Source organism: Pseudorca crassidens, chromosome 16, assembly GCF_039906515.1.
Source record: "Pseudorca crassidens isolate mPseCra1 chromosome 16, mPseCra1.hap1, whole genome shotgun sequence".
Lineage (NCBI taxonomy): Eukaryota > Metazoa > Chordata > Mammalia > Artiodactyla > Delphinidae > Pseudorca > Pseudorca crassidens.
The window spans coordinates 60,758,123-60,775,339 of record NC_090311.1 but is presented as its reverse complement, the minus strand read 5'-3'; the positions used below and the strand labels follow the sequence as shown (position 1 = coordinate 60,775,339).

The 17,217-nt window shown below is 53.3% G+C and overlaps 1 protein-coding gene across 1 annotated transcript in view; it reads left to right on the top strand.

Moving 5' to 3' along the window:
• Positions 1-17,217, top strand: part of CDH23 (cadherin related 23) — a 393,201-nt gene that overhangs the window by 171,158 nt on the left and 204,826 nt on the right. Inside the window, exon 10 of the mRNA XM_067710644.1 lies at positions 1,615-1,803. Within this exon, the coding sequence (XP_067566745.1) occupies positions 1,615-1,803 (189 nt within the window). The remainder of the gene's footprint in view (positions 1-1,614; positions 1,804-17,217) is intronic.

Genomic DNA, 17,217 nt, shown 5'->3' with positions numbered 1-17,217 from the left:
AGCGGTGCCCAGGCGGAGGGTCCAGGAGGCGGGTCACTTCTGTTCCCTTACCCTGCACTGGTTCCCGGGGCTTGTGCCCAGGGCCCCCGTCAGGAAGGGCCAACGCTCTTCACATGTGGGCCTCATCAGGGGCCCTCTGCTGGGCGTTTCTCAGCCCTTATCAACAACTGCAGAGGACTGCAACTTTCATCCCCATTTCAGGGTGAGGAGGCACAAGTGGTCCTCTCTGTTATCCCATGACTTCAAGTTCTAATATAGCCAACTCAGATTCTTAGGTTTACCTCATTTCTGGGGTTTTTCTCCCATTTCTAATTCTTGTGGCTTCCCTGGGGCTATTACCTGGTTAAGAAACAGCAATGCAGCGGGCAGGGGGCAGAGCTGTGGTGGTCCCCACCCCGGAAAGTGTGATGGAGCCATGGCCCCCTGCCCCCTGCAGCCCCTGGCCACTCATGATTGGTTTTAATTAAAATCAATAACTTGCTGAGGCATTCCCTGGGAAACCCGTTTAGGGTACAGACGCTGCCTGGGCCACAGGGATCCTCCCCAGCCCCAGCCTTCGATTGAGAGGAGGGGATGGTACAAAGACTGAGGAGAGGGCCTCTGGGAAGGAGGCCCTTCCGTTGGTATGGGAAGGATGGTGCAGCCTGGCCCTTCGTTGCTCTCCTTGACCTTGAGAAGGCCTGTGACAGCGATGGATTGATTAGCCCTGACTCGCCCACTGCCTCTGTCCTCTCTACCCAGATGTGCACATGTGGGCCAGCGGGGGAGGGCAAGCTAACACGGCCTTTCCCCCATCCGGAGCCAAGCCCGAGGCCCCCTCCCAGCCTCCCCTTCTGTCTCTGCTCCCTTCCTACGGAGGCAGGCAGCTCCAATGGAGAGAGCCGCTCCCTAGTCCCAGCACCAACTCACTGTGCAACCCTGAGTTCAGCTTTTCCATCTTTATATAAAATATAAGGATGAGTTCCCACACTTGGCTGTGAATGCAAATCCCCTGGGGAGCTGGTAAAAGATACCTAGTCCTGGGCCTCTTGCCCAGAGATTCTGGTTCAAAAGGTTGGGGTGGGACTGGGAATGGGTATTTTGCGGCCCAAGGACTCTGGCCCAGAGACTGGGTGCCCAGGTGTCTGAGTCCATCTATTTCTGAGTCCAACCCAGACCTTCACGGTGCCTAGCACAGTGTTCAGTCCATAGCAGATGCTGAATTAATTCTTGATTATCTGCTAGCACAGATGTTCTTGGCCTCAGTTTCATCATTTGCCAAATGAATGAAGACTCTCCCTTTGCCCCTAGATGAACCCCTAAATCTATCTTGTCTTCCCCACCCCACCTCATCCCCTTGGTTCTAGAATCCCACTGCCTGAGTTTGGTACTTTGTCTGTGTGTCCTTGTACGAGTTACTTAACCTCTCTGAGCTTCAGTTTCCCCATTGGTAATGGAGATCAGTAAAACAGGGATGCTAATGATAGAATCTTCCACCTGGGATTATGGTGAGGATCAGATGGGATAATTCACGTAAAGCGCAGTGCCCAGCATTGAGAAAGCCCTGGTAAATGATGACTTTGATTGTGACTATGGCCACCTTCATCCCTGGGGTGTTTATTCCTCTATCTGCAGGGCACAGAGCTGAATGATGACCGCACCCCATCTGATGCCACAGTGACCACAACCTTCAACATCCTGGTGATTGACATCAATGACAATGCCCCAGAGTTCAACAGCTCCGAGTACAGCGTGGCCATCACTGAGCTGGCACAGGTCGGCTTTGCCCTCCCCCTCTTTATCCAGGTGGTGGACAAGGACGAGGTGAGTCCCAGAACGCATGCCCGTCCAGCCCAGCACCCGGCCCGGGCTGTGCAACCCTGGAAGGGATGCCAGGGGTCACTGGGCTCCCAGGTCCCCATCTATAACATAGAAACAAACATTGCTGCAGCCTCCCCTGCTACGTTCTGAGGATAAATAAGGCTGCAAAAATTAGTAGTCTCTAAACTTTTGGACCAACCCCCCTACACCCTGTAAAAAATGTTTGCGCACACACCTCCAATGTATAGTTCTATGTTTAGAAATGTATATACATGATCATCATACTGACCTAGTATGTACATTTTAAAACATACACACAAAAAATAGGAAATTTAAAAGGTAGAGGCTCTTGTATGAGTGACTTTGGAAAAGTCTTATTGCTGCTTTTGGGGTAATACTGACCCTGCCTTTTCTTTGCAAGGAGTGTAAGTGCCTTCCAGAGGACCCCAGGCCATAAAGAGACTCCAGAGGGTTCAGGACACCTGCATCCCCTTGCCCAAGGGCCAGCCAATCTTAAGAGGGATGGACATGGGCCACGAGTGGGAGAGAGCTCAAGAGGGACAGGAGGGAGGAGGCTCCGGCACGGGCTGCAGCTCCCGTGAGCCTAGCTATGCCCTGTGTCACTAGGCCAAGGACCGGGCCTGGATGGGGCAGCTTCCATCCCTTCAGGACCCTCTCAGCCTGCCTCCAACCCGCCCCTCCCCTCGCCCTACCTCCCTTGCCCGTCAGCAGTCACAACCTTAATAGGATTTCTATTTATTACCGCTGCTTCCCTGGCCCACTCTGCTCAGGAATTCCATTAGGTTTTCCCGCCTGGGGTGTTCTCTGCAATTACTCCTCACACGTGGCTGTACTGGCCTTGCTCCAGGCCCGGTTCCTCTTCACTTCCTGGCCCCTCTCCTGTCTCCTGTCAGCTTCTCTCAACTGGACACAGTCCCCCCAAGGACTCAGATTCACAAGGGCAAGTTGGCCTGGGGGTGTGTGTGTGTGTGTGTATGTGTGTGTGTGTGTGTGTGTGTGTACGTGCACAGTCACATTTCTGTTCATGTGTGTACACATATGTGCGTGCACACGTGCCTCCGTCTCCTGCTAAGTCTTTCCATACCTACCTGTCTGAGATAATTGAAGTATGTACTGAGCATCTACTGGTTTTTTTTAATTTATTTTTTATTTATTTATTTTTTTGGCTACGTTGGGTCTTTGTTGCTGCGTGAGGGCTTTCTCTAGTTGTGGCGAGCGGGGGCTACTTTTCGTTGTGGTGCGTGGGCTTCTCATTGCGGTGGCTTCTCTTGTTGTGGAGCACGGGCTCTAGGCGTGCGGGCTCAGTAGTTGTGGCACGTGGGCTCAGTTGTGGCTCACGGGGTTTAGGCGCGTGGGCTTCAGTAGTTGTGGTGCACGGGTTTAGTTGCTCCGCATGTGGGATCTTCCCAGACCAGGGATCAAACCCGTGTCCCCTGCATTGGCAGGTGGATTCTTAACCACTGTGCCACCAGGGAAGTCCGCATCTGCTGTTTACAAGCAGCTATATCTGGCCACTTCAGGGAGTCCAGGAAGTGGAATCCGTGGTCCCTGCCCCATGGGGCCAAATGTGTTTATGCAAATGTAATATGTAATTTTAAAACATATACAATAATGTAGAAAGTTTAAAAGGTGGAGACAAACAAATATAAAAACAGATTCTAACATTTTCTCACACTCCAGTGGATCATCTTGTATCCCCTGGGAGTGCAGGTCCCCCTTTGGAGACCGCTGTGTGAATGAGAACCTCAGAAGAAAATCCCATTCTAGGTTTCAGGCTGATAATAATGCCCAAGGGAAGAGAGACACTAGAAGCAGCGTGGGTCCAGGGTCCGGTGACTATAGGCAGTGAGGCTCCAGAGCTCAGCTGAGGAAGGGGGAAGTAGGGGCTGGGAGGATCGGGAAAGACTCTATGGTGAGAGGGGGACTAGGGCTGAGCCTTGGGGTATAAATCAGATGGTGAAAGGGTCCTCAGGAGGGGTGGTGGGGGCCAGGCTGTGGCCCACAGGGAGGACCGGAGGGAGAAACCTGTAAGTACATGGAGGGAACAGGCAGTAACCCGTGCAACTGATCAGGGATTGTGCAGTGGGCTGCTGGCAAGGTGGGCTGGGACATAGGCCTCGGGGGGCCTTGAATGCCGAGCCAAGGAATCAGCCGAGGCCTGTGTTCAAGGCCAGCCTTGCCATTTATTAGCTCTGTGACCTTGGGTGAGTCACTGGCCCTTTCTAGCCTCACTTTGCTCATCTGTGTAAAACAGAAATAAAAAGACAATGTATAAGTCAGTCTCTATTGCAGGAGCAAGTTAACCGTGAAAGAGCAGTTTATCTCTCACTGGGACTACTTGTCCGGCAAGGGTGGGCAGGGAGACCCTCCTCTGTGTGGTCACGCAGGTGCACACTCTGCAGGATCGTGGTTGCTGCAGGAAGCAGGGGGCAGCTAAAGGCTTAAGCACCAGCTCTTCTACGCTTCATCCCAGAAGTGTGACTTCTACTCAGGGCCCATCAGCCAGAACTAGTTAGGTGCCCCCACCTCACTGCCTGAAGGCTGGGGAATGTGGGGAAGCAGTTAAATAGTTGTCTCTGCCACAAAGGGTATCAACAAGGTGCGTGGAGAGGAGAAGAGCCGATGATACGCGTATAGGACTTAGCATGGTGCCTGCCACACACAGATGTTAACCAGATGGGTCCAGGGACATCGCCACCGGCAGGGCCAGAGCTCCCAGGGCCCTGCCTCTTGTTGAGGGATCTCAAGGTTACTCTGACCTCTTGGGTCTTACCTCAGGCTCCCTTTTGCGGGAAGCCTGTCTGAAGCAACTGCAGGAATGCTGAGGGGCGTCTGGATCCAGCCCGCCCTAGTGACCCCTCCCCGCTCAGACACAGCCATCAGCACGCCCACTGTGAACAGGATGCCCAACACCACCAGGGACCACTCTGTTGCTTTCCCCTGGGATTTGGCCAGTGTCTCTGACGGTAGAGGACTGGCCTCCTTCCCACAGGGTCCCACTTCTCCAGGGCACAGTGAGGTGCAGAGAGAGGAGGAGAGGCAGCCCAGACTATCCCACCCTAAGGTCACCTGGACCATCTTCCTGTCTCCCCATAGGGCAGCACCCAAACCACCCCAGATGTGGTCCTGGACTGGTTCCTAAATAAGAGAGAGAGAGAGAAATTGCTTTCTCAGTTGCCCTGTTCTTTTGCATCTCCCATCTCTTCTCCACTCTCCAAAACTCTGGAGGGCTTCAGATCTGGCCAGGGAAATGCTCCCAAAGCCTAGCCTTGGGTGCTAATGGCCAGGCCCCAGGTTCCCAAGGTGGAGTGTTCAGCCACATCACCGACAGGAACAAAAGACAGCAGCCACAGGCACTTGCAGCGCTGCCCAAGTGTCCAATGTCTGGGAAGAATCAGAGAACCTCAAAGGGGAATCAAGAGCTGTTGGAAAAGACTTTTTTTGTCATTTTTCCGACTTCTCTTTCTGAGGGGAGACTCCATCTGTCGGGATTTGTGTCTGGGTTGAAAGTGACTCTGGATTTGCTAGGCGTGGCAGGAAAATGTTTACGGAGCAGATTTGGAGGAGGGAAGGGCGCGTGAGGAGAGGTCAGATCCCTTTGCTGTAGATTCTCTAGAACATGTGATTCTCCCTTGCATTCATCCTGAGTGTGACTTTGCGGTTATTAGTGTGGTGGTCTCAAGAGTATCCGTCTTCCCATTAGTCCGAATGACCCACAGGTAGGAGCAGGTCCGCTTTTGCTCACCCGTGTAACCCAGTGCCTCATACTCTGCCTGGCACTTGGGGGGGCACGCAGAAGTTCATTTTGGTTGAGTTAAAAACATGATTAAATGATAAAAGAAGCAATGAGGTGGCCCAGGGCTTTAGCCAAACTGGATCATCAGTCAGTCCCCTTATGCTGAAGCCTAAATCCGGCTGAGTTTGTGTAGGAAGGTGACCTCAAAGGTCCACTGAGGGGCGGTAGAGGGTGCTGATGGAAAACAGGAAGGGAAGGAGGAAGCAGTTGAACCTCGCAGTCAGCCCTTTGTGGCAGTCTTTCCTAACAAGGATGCTAATCTAAGTCACAAAGCCTAGATAATGCCTGCCATCCCTTCCACATCCAAGATTCTACTCAGCCTCTCACTGAACCTCAGGGTCTGCCAGACCCTTCAAGACAGCAAAGGTGCTTGAAAGAGGCCCTTTCTCCGTCCCAAGGACGGCATCCCTATTGTCAAGTCTCGCTGAGTAATCTCTTCCCCTTTGCCGGGCTACAGAAAACTTACAGAAGCCAGAGGAGAAAGGGACAGGGTGGGCTGAAACCAGCAACCACCCGTCTGTACCGTGTGACAGTTGAGATGCAAATAGATGGTTGTAATGCAAACCACACCAAAAGAATCTCAAGGCAAAGGCCCCAGGAGTCAGCCTTGGTATGGGAGCTCATCTCTGAGTTTCAAATGAAAGGCCTCGGCAGCATCATTCCCCCAGCTCGCCTGCTGGGCGTTCTCTTGTCTCCTCCTCGCTGCTGTTCTCGGAAGCCACAGGGAGTAGCTACGCACTCACCCACTTGGATCCCTACCATATCCTTACCCACTCCCTTGCCCTCAACATGATCTTTGCATTTTCCCCAGTTTGGTCAACTTTTCCTCTCCTGATCTTGCCTGCAGCCCTCCTCCGTCCTACCTACGGCTGCGCCAGCCACAGGCTGCCGTGTTTTCCCGTCTGCACTGATCGGGAGGGTTGGCAGTCTCTGTTCAGTTGTCCTAAAAAGCCACTCTTCTACTTAGTTGCGAGTCCTGCCTCCTGCCTCCGAAGGGCTGGGGGCCAGAGGCGGGGAGTGTGGAAGCCCATCCGCGCCTCTGGCTGCTTTCCAAATTCCAGCAAAGGGGATTGTTGTTAAATGCTGTTTCTGTGCGACGCGCGACCCCGCCCAGCTGACTGGGCTAAAAACGGACAGTTCCTCTCACATGCTCATCAGGGGAAATGCCATCCGTGTTATATCCTACCTTTATTCTCAGGAGTTGGGAGCATTTGATCCACTTTACTTCTGACCCACAGCTTCTCAGAACAGATTGGCTGCTGTCCTTGAGAATATGTTTGCAGAGGAGAAGGGTCGGAGTGGAGAGTGGGGTGCCAGTATCCCCCCAGAGAGGCCTCTGCTGCCCGGTTCTGCCCTATTCTGGGAATTGCAGTCATTACAGAATGGCCTTCAGATGTCATTAATTTGCGGGCTGCCCGCTGCCCCCTGGCCTTTGTGAGGGACGATATTGAAATGTACACAGGTGGGGGGTGATGCATTCATTCACTCAACAAACGTTATGGTGCCAGGCCTGCCAGCCACGGGGAGGTGTTCTTCTGTGACTGTGAGCCCCAGCGGGAGCCAGCTGATGTGTTCTGAGTCATCTTTCTTTAGGAGCCCCCTGATGGCTGTGTTAAAAATGGGCTGTTGGGGGCCATGGGTGGAAGCAGGGAAACGCAGCAACGTCTCCTGTACAGAAAACCCTCCCACCTCCCTTGACCACCTGTTCCAGCCGGCAGGTGCTTCCTAGCATCTGACTTGAGGCTCTCCTGCCCTATAGCCAATTTCCTCTTAAGGTGTTTGCAAGAAGCCAGAGAACGCCAGGCCCCTTACAATGAGACCAAAAAGTCCGCTAGAAACCGCCTTCAGAACGCTTCTCAGGACCCTGAGTGGCTGTCTTCAGCCTTTGTGACTGAGGCTCTCCCGTGTTCAAATCGACCCAGGGTTTTGAACTCTGACTATAGCACTCTGCTACCAGACCTGTCCGGAGCTCCCGGAGAAAATGGTGCTGGAGTGAGCAGGGAAGCCCAGTCCCACCCCTCACTCACAGAGGGATTCCAGGCAAGTCATGTCCCCACTCTGTGCCTCAGTGGCCACCGCTGGGAAACCATGGGTTGGAGCAGTCAGCCTGAAGCCTATAAATCCTAACACTCTTTTTGTCCAAAAGGACCTAGGTGGGAAGGGGGAGGGCACCGCCTGAAGCTTCCCTAACCCTAACGCTAACCAACCCCCGACATTGGCCCATCCTCCCCCCACCCCGAACTTGCTTCAGCCACTTCTGCTCCCCTCTTTGGGCAGAGGGGCCTGGCACTGCTGTGGGCCTCATGCCCTGCCCCCAGCCTCTCCCTGCTTTTTTATTGGATACCACCTGGGGCAGCCTGGCCCTTCATGGGTTAGGAAGAAAGAGCCAGCTAGAGTGGTTACAGATAAGGGCTTTGAAGCCAGACTGCCTGGGTTCAAATCCTGGCGCTGCCACTTTTGTTCTGTGTAACCTTAGGGGACTCATTTATCCTCTCTGATCCAGTTTTATTATCTGCAAAATGGAGGCAGTGATAATGTTTAGCTCATAGAGCTATTATGAGGATTAAATGGGTCAATATGTGTATTTAGAACAGTGCCTGGCCCATAAAAAGCACTCTTTAAATCCTAACAATTCTTATTCCCAGCCCTGGAAGATATGTGTATTATTGTGTCCTTTCTAGGGAAAACGAAGTTGAGGTTCAGAGAGGTTAAGGGACTTCCCCAAGGTCACACAGCCGGTGGGTCTCAGAGCTTGGCTTTAAACACTCCTGTGCCTCTTGCTCATCTCCCTACTTACAGCCATGACTCCCCATTCTCAGAGGTTTGTTCCCACCAAGCAGGTGGGTCTCCCACCTCCAGCATGGCTGGTGGGAAGGCGAGGGGGAGGTGAGGCATTGGGGGCGGCTGCACCACAGAGGTGAGTGGGAACACATCTGGCAGGAGCTAATTCCTATTTCAGGCAGGAGATGACACTATTCATTTGTTTGAGGGGCATTGGGGAAAAAACCAAACAAATGGAGTTACCCACCTCCCCAAGGAGAAAACATCACCAAACAGATAAGTAAAAGAAAGCAAATGACAGGGAGAAAAGGCCATATTCCAGAATATTGGTTTTATTTGTAGGCATGAGGGGGCAGTGAGAAGGGGAGATTGCTCTCATTCTCCTGTTAATCTTGGCTTTATTTTTATCCATCACCCTCATTTTCCATTCCACATGTGTTCCAGGCCTGTCAGGGAGCCCAGCCCGCAACCTTGTATTTATTTAAATGCATTTTCGCATTTGTTCCTGTTAGTCAGTCTGTCCAGCCTGCGGTTCCTCTGGCCCTCCTCCCCACACAGCCCTGCAAGGTTGTGGGGCGGGCCCCATGGGCCCCTCCCAGGCATCCTTTTAGTCCAGGGGTTCTTAATCCAGGATGGGAGCCCACTGACTCGCCAAGGCATCCTTGACCCTGAATGGAGAAAAATCTGCATCTTTATTTTTGCTAACCTCTACCTGAACTTTTGCACTCCCTTTAATTATGAAATAGAAAGAAACCACAGCGGCCTTAGTAGTACCTGTGACTCTGAGCCCAAGAGAAATCTCAGATATTTTCATATCGCATTACAGGTGTCACAGGGATCTCAAAATATCATTTACACTCTTCACTACTTTGAAATTACGGTGTATATTAGACCTGCTGCCGAATCTCATTGTTTTATGCATTAAGAAGCACATAATTCTACTCTAACACCCTTTTTAAATGCTTTGATAACTGTATTTCAAGATAATTAATTGACATTGTGGTCCCGTGTGTTTTATTTTATGCAATTAAAATGTTATTCTCTTAAGGGGGTCTGTGGGGGTTACTAGACTGTAACTAGGGTCCATGGCACGAAAAAGAGGGAAGACTCCTCCTTAATCCCTGTCCTCACTAACTGACCCCCTTCAGCCGGACTCCCTCCTTGGGCTTTTGCTGTAAGGCTGACCTTCCAGTGGTTCTCAGAGTTGCCATCCTGAGCTGCACATCCATTTGGGGTGAGGTGGGGTGAGAACAGAGAGGCTACTTTCTCCATGTCAGACATTCAGCTGAGGGTCCATTTTCCGGCTCTGGACCCTCCAGGCCACTGTTCAACTGGGCCCCATAAATCCACCTACCAACATCTACTTTGCAGTAGAGGCACAGGAAATATACATCCCTGGCACCCTAGGGAGTGATCCCAGCTGCCCTAAACTCTCCCTACCTGCTGATGTGACCCAACACATGGACCTCTGCTTTCCTATTTTCCAAAGCAATTTGAACTAGAAACCAAAGTCTAGAAGCAGTGACGAGAGATGAGGGAGAGAGGGGAGGGCAGGCTGCCAGCATCGGTGGAGGCAGATGTAGGTTTCTGCTCCCTGTGGATGTGCGATTATCCAATCATCCAGGCCCTTCTTTCCCCTCCATTAGGGAGATAACTGGGATCTGGCTGGAAATGACCCACCTCCCACTGAATCCCCCGCGGGGTATGAGGGAAGTAGATGGAATGCCTCCAGCATCCTGTACCTCTCGCCCAGCCTGTGATTTCATCACTGAAGTAAAGCAGAGAGGAGGTAGAGGACGAGGGGTCTGGCCCAGGGAACTACCAAGGCACGGCACATTTGCCTAAGCCCTCTCCCCCCAGCCAGGTGCCCATCCTGGCTACTCCTATTTCTGAAAGGTTTTCTGGTGGTTCTGTTGCAAAGCAGGGGTTAAGCGTCCACCCAAAGCACAGTCAGCATAGCCGGGACCTGCGATCCGTGGTGCCTGGGTGAGCACCACTCTGCGCGTCTGTTCCCCGCCTCTGCCCTGGCTGCGGGCAGGCGTCTGTCTGCGAGACCTCTGCCGTGTCACAGCTTCAATACATATTTTAGGGTTCCTCCCTCAAGATTTAGGCCCACCAGGAAAATATCTTTTGACTTCAAAGCAAAGCCGCTCTGGAAAGAAAGCCAGGGGGAGCAGGGCAGCCCCATCGGTGCTTTTTCCCATTAATTTCTCCCCAGTTGCCTTGGCTAAGGATTTTTCCGTGCGTGGCTGCATCCCGCGGTGTGATTCCTCCCAGCATGCTAAGCTCCAGCCTCCCTGAGGAGCAGAGGGTGTCCTCGACATGATTCAGACCCCTCCCAATTCAGTCTCACCGTAAATCTACTTAGCATGCTTCTTACGCCAGGCCCCGTAGCCCTGGCGGGGGTGTGAAGCAGGCAGGGCCTGTTTGGCAGCTGTAGTGCCAGCACCCATACCTCACCCCTCCCCACCCAAGTACCCACAGCTCTAGAGTCCCCTCCAGCGGCTGGAGGTCATCTTCCATGTTGGATCTGGGGGATTGCTCCCCTTTTACCCAGCTCCCTTCCCCACACCCACCACCTCCCATTGGCACGGATGGGAAGTACCGGCAATCATTTTATCCCCCTAAAAGCAGCGTCTGGTCTTCCTGGAGACCCCCACCCGGATCATAAACAGAACTAACAAACTTCATGCTCTCTCCGTCGCCTCTTGGTTGGGTCATGCCCACTCTGGTGCCCCTTCACCACGGGCCCTGGTGAGCCCAGCCTCACCCTAGAACGTGGTTTCTAACTCCCACACTCGCCCACCTGCCCCATTTGCCACCCGCTGTCACGGCCCCAACAGCAACTGGTGGTGTGTCTTGTTCATCCCCGTCTTGAAGGGTAGGGATAAGCAGAGCTCAGCTAGGAGCTGTGCCTGTGTATCCCACCCCGTCACCGTGACCATGGGCTGTGAGACATCCTCATCAGCAAGGCACAGGGAGTGCAGAGCCCTGTGGAGCAGCCTTGGGGAGGGCCGGCCACCGAGGAGGCCGGGGAGCATCCTCCCCTGCTTTCCTGGGCTCCTGCTGCCTCTGTCCCCTGAGCGGAGAGAATGGTGCAGGGATGGGCCGGGAGGTGGGTAGGAGGCTTTCGATGCAAGGCAAGGTTTCATGGCTGTGTTGTCATTCTGTCCATGAAGGCCTAGGGCAGATGTTTCCTCCTTCCTCTCCAGACCTTCTCCATTGAATTTGAAAAAGGAATTGGGAGTGAGAGAAGTTTTCGAGATCAGTGTTGTCATATGTTTACATCCCAAGTTGGAAGGATGTTTCGGTGCAGAGAAGAGTGTATTTCCCTCTCCTTTGTCCTGACAAGGGCCCTGAGCCTAGTGTCAACAGGCGGAAGGTACCTCTGCTCTTCTCACTTGAGCACAACGAATTTAGACAGGAACCTTCCACGTGAGGTCACAGAGCAGGGCCAGCGATACACAGCGAGCAGCTAGTGAAGCACGCAGGGGAGCAGGCCGGGGGCCAGAGGAAAGAGATGCCCTAGAGGGACTCTTGCATTGAGTGGGAGGCGGGAATCAGTCGTTCGTTCATTTATTCAGCAGGTATTTGTTGAGCACCTACTGCGTGCCACATGCTCTTCTAGGCACTGTTCGTAAGTGAACACACAGGCGAAGTCCAGCCCTCGGGCAGTGTATGTGCCAGCAGTGGAAGGCTGAAGAAACAAATCGATGTATATTATGTCCAGTGGTGATGAGAGCCATGGAGAAAATATAAAGCAGAGTGAGGGGCCTAAGGGAGTGCTTGGGAGGGGAAGGGGTTAGAGGAAGTCTCTCCAATAAGATGACGTATGAGGAGAGACCTCAGTGAAGTGGCGGGTGAGCTGTGTGGCTGCTTGGAGGAAGAGCATTCCAGGCAGAGGGAGCAGCCGGCCTGGTGGCTCTGAGGCAGGAGTGTGCCTGCACGTCGAGGAAGCCACGAGGAGGCCCGTGGGCTGGGGGAGGGCAGACAGGCCTGGCTGTTTCTGAGGCTCTGCTTTCGGAGGCAGGAAGATGATCGTGAGCAGGGAACAAGGCACTTGATCGGACCAAAGTTTCAAAAGGACCGTCTCTGGAAACAACCCAGATGCCCAGCACCTGATGAGTAGATAAACAAAGGTGCTGTCTCCGTACAGTGGAATCTTATTCAGCTGTTACGGTAATGAAGTTCTGATCCATGCGCGACACAGGTGAACCTAGAAAGCAGGACGCAGGCGAAAGAAGCCAGACACAAACAGCCACACAGTGGGGGATTCCATTTACATGAAGTGTCCCGAACAGGCGATCCACAGAGACAGAAGGCGCCTTGGTGGTCGCAGGGGCTGGAGGGAACGGGAATGAGGAGGGACTGCTCGTGGTACAGGATTTCCTTTGGGGATGATAAAACTGTTTTAGAACTAGATACAGGTGGCGGTTGTACAACGTGGGGAATACGCTCAAAACCACTGAATCGTACACATTAAGATGGCTAACATGGGCTTCCCTGGTGGCCCAGTGGTTGAGAGTCCGCCTGCCGTTGCAGGAGACACGGGTTCGTGCCCCGGTCCGGGAAGATCCCACATGCCGCGGAGTGGCTGGGCCCATGAGCCATGGCCGCTGAGCCTGTGCGTCTGGAGCCTGTGCTCCGCAACGGGAGAGGCCCGCGTACTGCAAAAAAAAAAAAAAAAAAAAGATGGCTAAAATGATGAATTTTATCTCAATTACAAAACTTTAAGGATGCACTGGCTGCCTGGGTCCATAGACAATGCAGGGCAGGACCATTCCTAGGAGGCGAGGGCAGTAAGTGGGCAGACGGGTGTGTGCAGGGGTGGGGAGTGGTCACCTCCTGGGCGTGATTTGAAGGGAGAGGATTTGCTGGGGTGATGGGGGTCCTTGAGAATGACTGCACGAGCTGTTTGACTTGAGCAGTTAGGAAACTGGAGTTCTTACTTCCTGAGATAGTGAAGCAGTAGCTTTGGTGAGGGGAAGGTGGAATCCGTGGCTTAGCTTTCAACATGTTAGGTTTGACATGCTCGTTAGACATTCAAGTGGAAATGCCGGGAAGACAGAGGGGGTGTGCTGGTAAACGCCCAGCAAGCGGCTCTGGGGTTGGAGGACCCTAACATGTAGCACTTGGTGATCTCTCTGGTGTACATACTCCTACCATGGCCTATCTCAAGCTACCAGCATGACGTCAGCTGGCTCTCCGCGATCCTAGAAATCCGACAGGAGCCTCTCGAGCCAAGGAGGCTCCAGCCACACTGTGTGGGTCCAGGCTGGAGGGGAAAATGGGAACGTTGCCAGCGTCTGGGTTGTAGTTAAAGCCGTGGGTCTAACCAGGCTCACCCAAGGAAAGGGGTGTGGGTAAGAGCAGAGAGCAGGGCTGGGGGCTGAGGGCACCTCAGCGTTCATGTTAGGGAAGATGAGGACGAACCAGCAAAGACACTGAGAAGGAGCGACCCCTGAGGGAGGAGGAAGGCCAAGAGGCAGCACTGAAGGCCAGGAGAACGATTGAGACAGTGGTGGGGAGACAGGAGGCAGCCGCCTGAACATCTATCAGTAGTCCCCAATTAGCATACATATCTGTATTTACTTTTCTGTTCTCCGCATAAGGACTCTTAATTACCCTCATTAGGGAAGGTCCAAATCCACTGACATTTACTGAGCAGGTCCACCAGGCTTTTTTCTGTTTGTTTTTTTAAATCCACTTAACCCTCTTCTCCCGCCCACCTTCAAAGCCCTCCCTAGTACACCGGCTTGGCCCTGCCCTTAGAGGGATACAGGACTTTCCTTCCCTAGCTCTGCAGTCCACGCAGATATGCTAACTCATCCTATAGGAACTGGACTGTGCTTAAATAAGCAGGCCACAGGTGAAGTGAGAATCGAATGGATCTGAAAGGCATTCTGCTGAGTGAGAGCAGCCAGTCTCAAAGGCGACAGACGTCCTGTGTGATTCTATGACATTCTCAAAAGACAAAAGTCTAGTGACAAAGAACCCATCAGTGGTTACTAGGGGTTAGGGGTAAGAGAGGGGTGACCGGAAAGGGATAGCACAAGGGAGTTTGGGGTGGGGGTGGACCTGTTCTGCATCCTGTTTGTGATGGGGGAATGCAAAGCTATATATTCTAAGATGCGTAGAACTGTATACCCCAAAATGTCAATTTCACTGCATGTTAATTATAAAATTTCTAAAAATTTATATTATTGAAGACCTTTCCACCCACATCCCCCCCAAAAAAGATGACGTGAAAGGTACCAGCATAAATAGCACCACTGATGGACTTTTATGCTCAGATAGCACCATCCTTCTCTCCACTGTCATTTAATTCTACAAATATGTAATACCACCCCCCTGTAAGGGAGAAGGGTAGGCTCCAGGGCCATGAATGCCACCATGAGTTTGAACCTAATTCAGCAGGCGGTCAGGAGCCATCATCGACAGTTCTTGAGTATGAGTGATACCCTCAGAGAAGTGCTTTAGGTTCATTAATCCGGACAGAAGGAGAAAGAGGACAGGGTGATGGCAGAGAGCGCAAATGGGCAAGGGCTGGATGTGGGCTCCGTGAAAAAGATGAGGGTTGGAGTGAGGCTAGGGTTTGGAATCCCAGAGGTGGAAGTGGCAGAAGCTCAAAAGGGCAGGCGAGGCCTTCCCTGGTGGTGCAGTGGTTGAGATCCGACTGCCGTTGCAGGGGACACGGGTTCGTGCCCCGGTCCGGGAAGGTCCCACATGCCGCGGAGCGGCTGGGCCCGTGAGCCATGGCCGCTGAGCCTGCGCGTCCGGAGCCTGTGCTCCGCAATGGGAGAGGCCATGACAGTGAGAGGCCCGCGTACCGCAAAAAAAAAAAAAAAAAAAAAAGGGCAGGCGTGGGAAGCAGCTAGATGGAGGAAAAGACGGCAGCTGGCACCACTCTGCTGGGCGTGGCCAGGCTCCTGGTTTCATCATTCTCTCAACTTAGTTCTTCATCTGAATGCCCTCCACCACCCTTGCCTGTTCTGTCTCCGAGTCTCTCTCTGTTTATCTTTGTCAGCTTTTCTTTGAATCAGATCATCCGTCTTTGCCCCCCTTCCCACTGTCTCTGTCTTCTGATTTTTTCTCACACCCACGCATTCACAGATACATACCTGCAGCTCATTCACTCATGCCTGTATTGCTTTGTCTGTTTAACCACAGTTACTATGTGGCCAGTACCTGTGTGCCTGGGAAGCCATGGCATGGGTCATGTAGGCAGGGCTCTTTGCAAACCTGGGCAGCTGTGCCCGGGTTTGACTTCAGGATGCCCAAGGGCAGCTGAGCGACACTGTCATCAGGCATGGTCACCCATCTGCCTGGAGCCCAGTGCCCTGTCCCAGCCTAGGACCCTTTCCTTAGGGCATTTGTGGTGCCTTTGTTCTCAGGGAAGGGGCCCCAAGTCTGGGCAGCTGCACCCAGCAGAGGGCTAGGAGCAGGAAGGAGATGAAATCACCCACTGCCCTCTGGCTCCCAGGACACCCAGGGTCATGGCCTCTAAATTGTCTTGAGTTCTACCTGGCCCCCCTCCGCCAAGCCACCCGTCCCTGCCACCCAGAGGCATGGGGAAGGTGGACTCGCTCTTGCAGAGGCAGAGGAATATAAAGTGGTGTGATTAGCGCGGGCAGGCAGAGTCCCCCTCCTGATTTCCATAAGGCGTGTAGATTTCTTTGCCTTGCCACATTTCTCTCTCTGTGGGAACAGGGAGATAGTTTTAGCACAGTAAATGGACAGAGCCAGGCGGCTGCTCAGTGCAAGGCCCACTCCCAGCTCTGCACCCTGCCCCTCCCTGCCCCGAGGCCGAGGCCCCTAGAGGGCCCAGCCAGGAAGCAGAGGCTGGACACCCCCTCCACCAGCCCAGCCAGGCTCCCCGTCCTCCTGCTGTGGCCCTGCCCCTCAGGGCTTGTGATCCTCTGCAGAAGGGACCCCCGGAGGGAGGGGCAGACTGGGATGCACACCCTTTCTTCCTGCATTTTGGCCTCTCCTCCCTGCAGCTCTGAGTACACTTACACTTTGCCCACTGCCCCAACCCCAGCCAAAACTCGGGTGCAGAGTTTGCCAGTGGAGTGAGAAAGGGGATTGAAGCCAGGTGTGAGGGTGACGTCCAAGTTGGCAGATTCTGACCAGAATGGCAGACTTTAATGTTAGCAAAGTGGCCGCCCGTGCTGGAGGCCGGGCCACAAGGAAGAAATCCTTAAGCTTTCCACTTAGGACAGGTGCCTTCAAACAGGGCCCCATGCAGGAGAGAGGGAGGAAAGGATGAGGCGGCCGTGGCCTGGCTCCCGTGGGATCTTGTGGGGTGGAGCATATGGTTCTGGAATTAAGAGCTCGGGCCTCATGAATCTCACATGGTCCCTCTGCCCTTTGCTCGCGGAGGTACCAGTCCAGTACCTCTGGCCTGGGCAGCAGTCTCTGCATGTGTGGGCCTGGAAAGGTCCCTTTGAGCCCTGGGCTTTCCACATAAAGCTTGCCGTTCAGCCACACCCACGGGCACTATTAAGGGGAGCCTAGCCCTCCTGACAGGTACCCCCTGAAGCCACTTTGTTTCAGTAAGTACCCACTGGGCTGATTGCTCAGGTCCCTAGGAGTCCAGGGTAGCCTAAAGATTTGGAGGAAATGGCTATTCGCTTGGGGCATAGAAATGAGGCCAGAGCGACTGGTTCCATCTCTAGGGGTGGGTACAGTTAGCTTTGCTGTATCTAGTGGACATAGGTGGCACCTGTGACCCCCAGACGGAGCCCACCCAGAGCCATGGTCACCAAGGCTGAGCAAAAGCTGCTAGTCCGCTGTGCACCCTCCTCATTGGTAAGGAC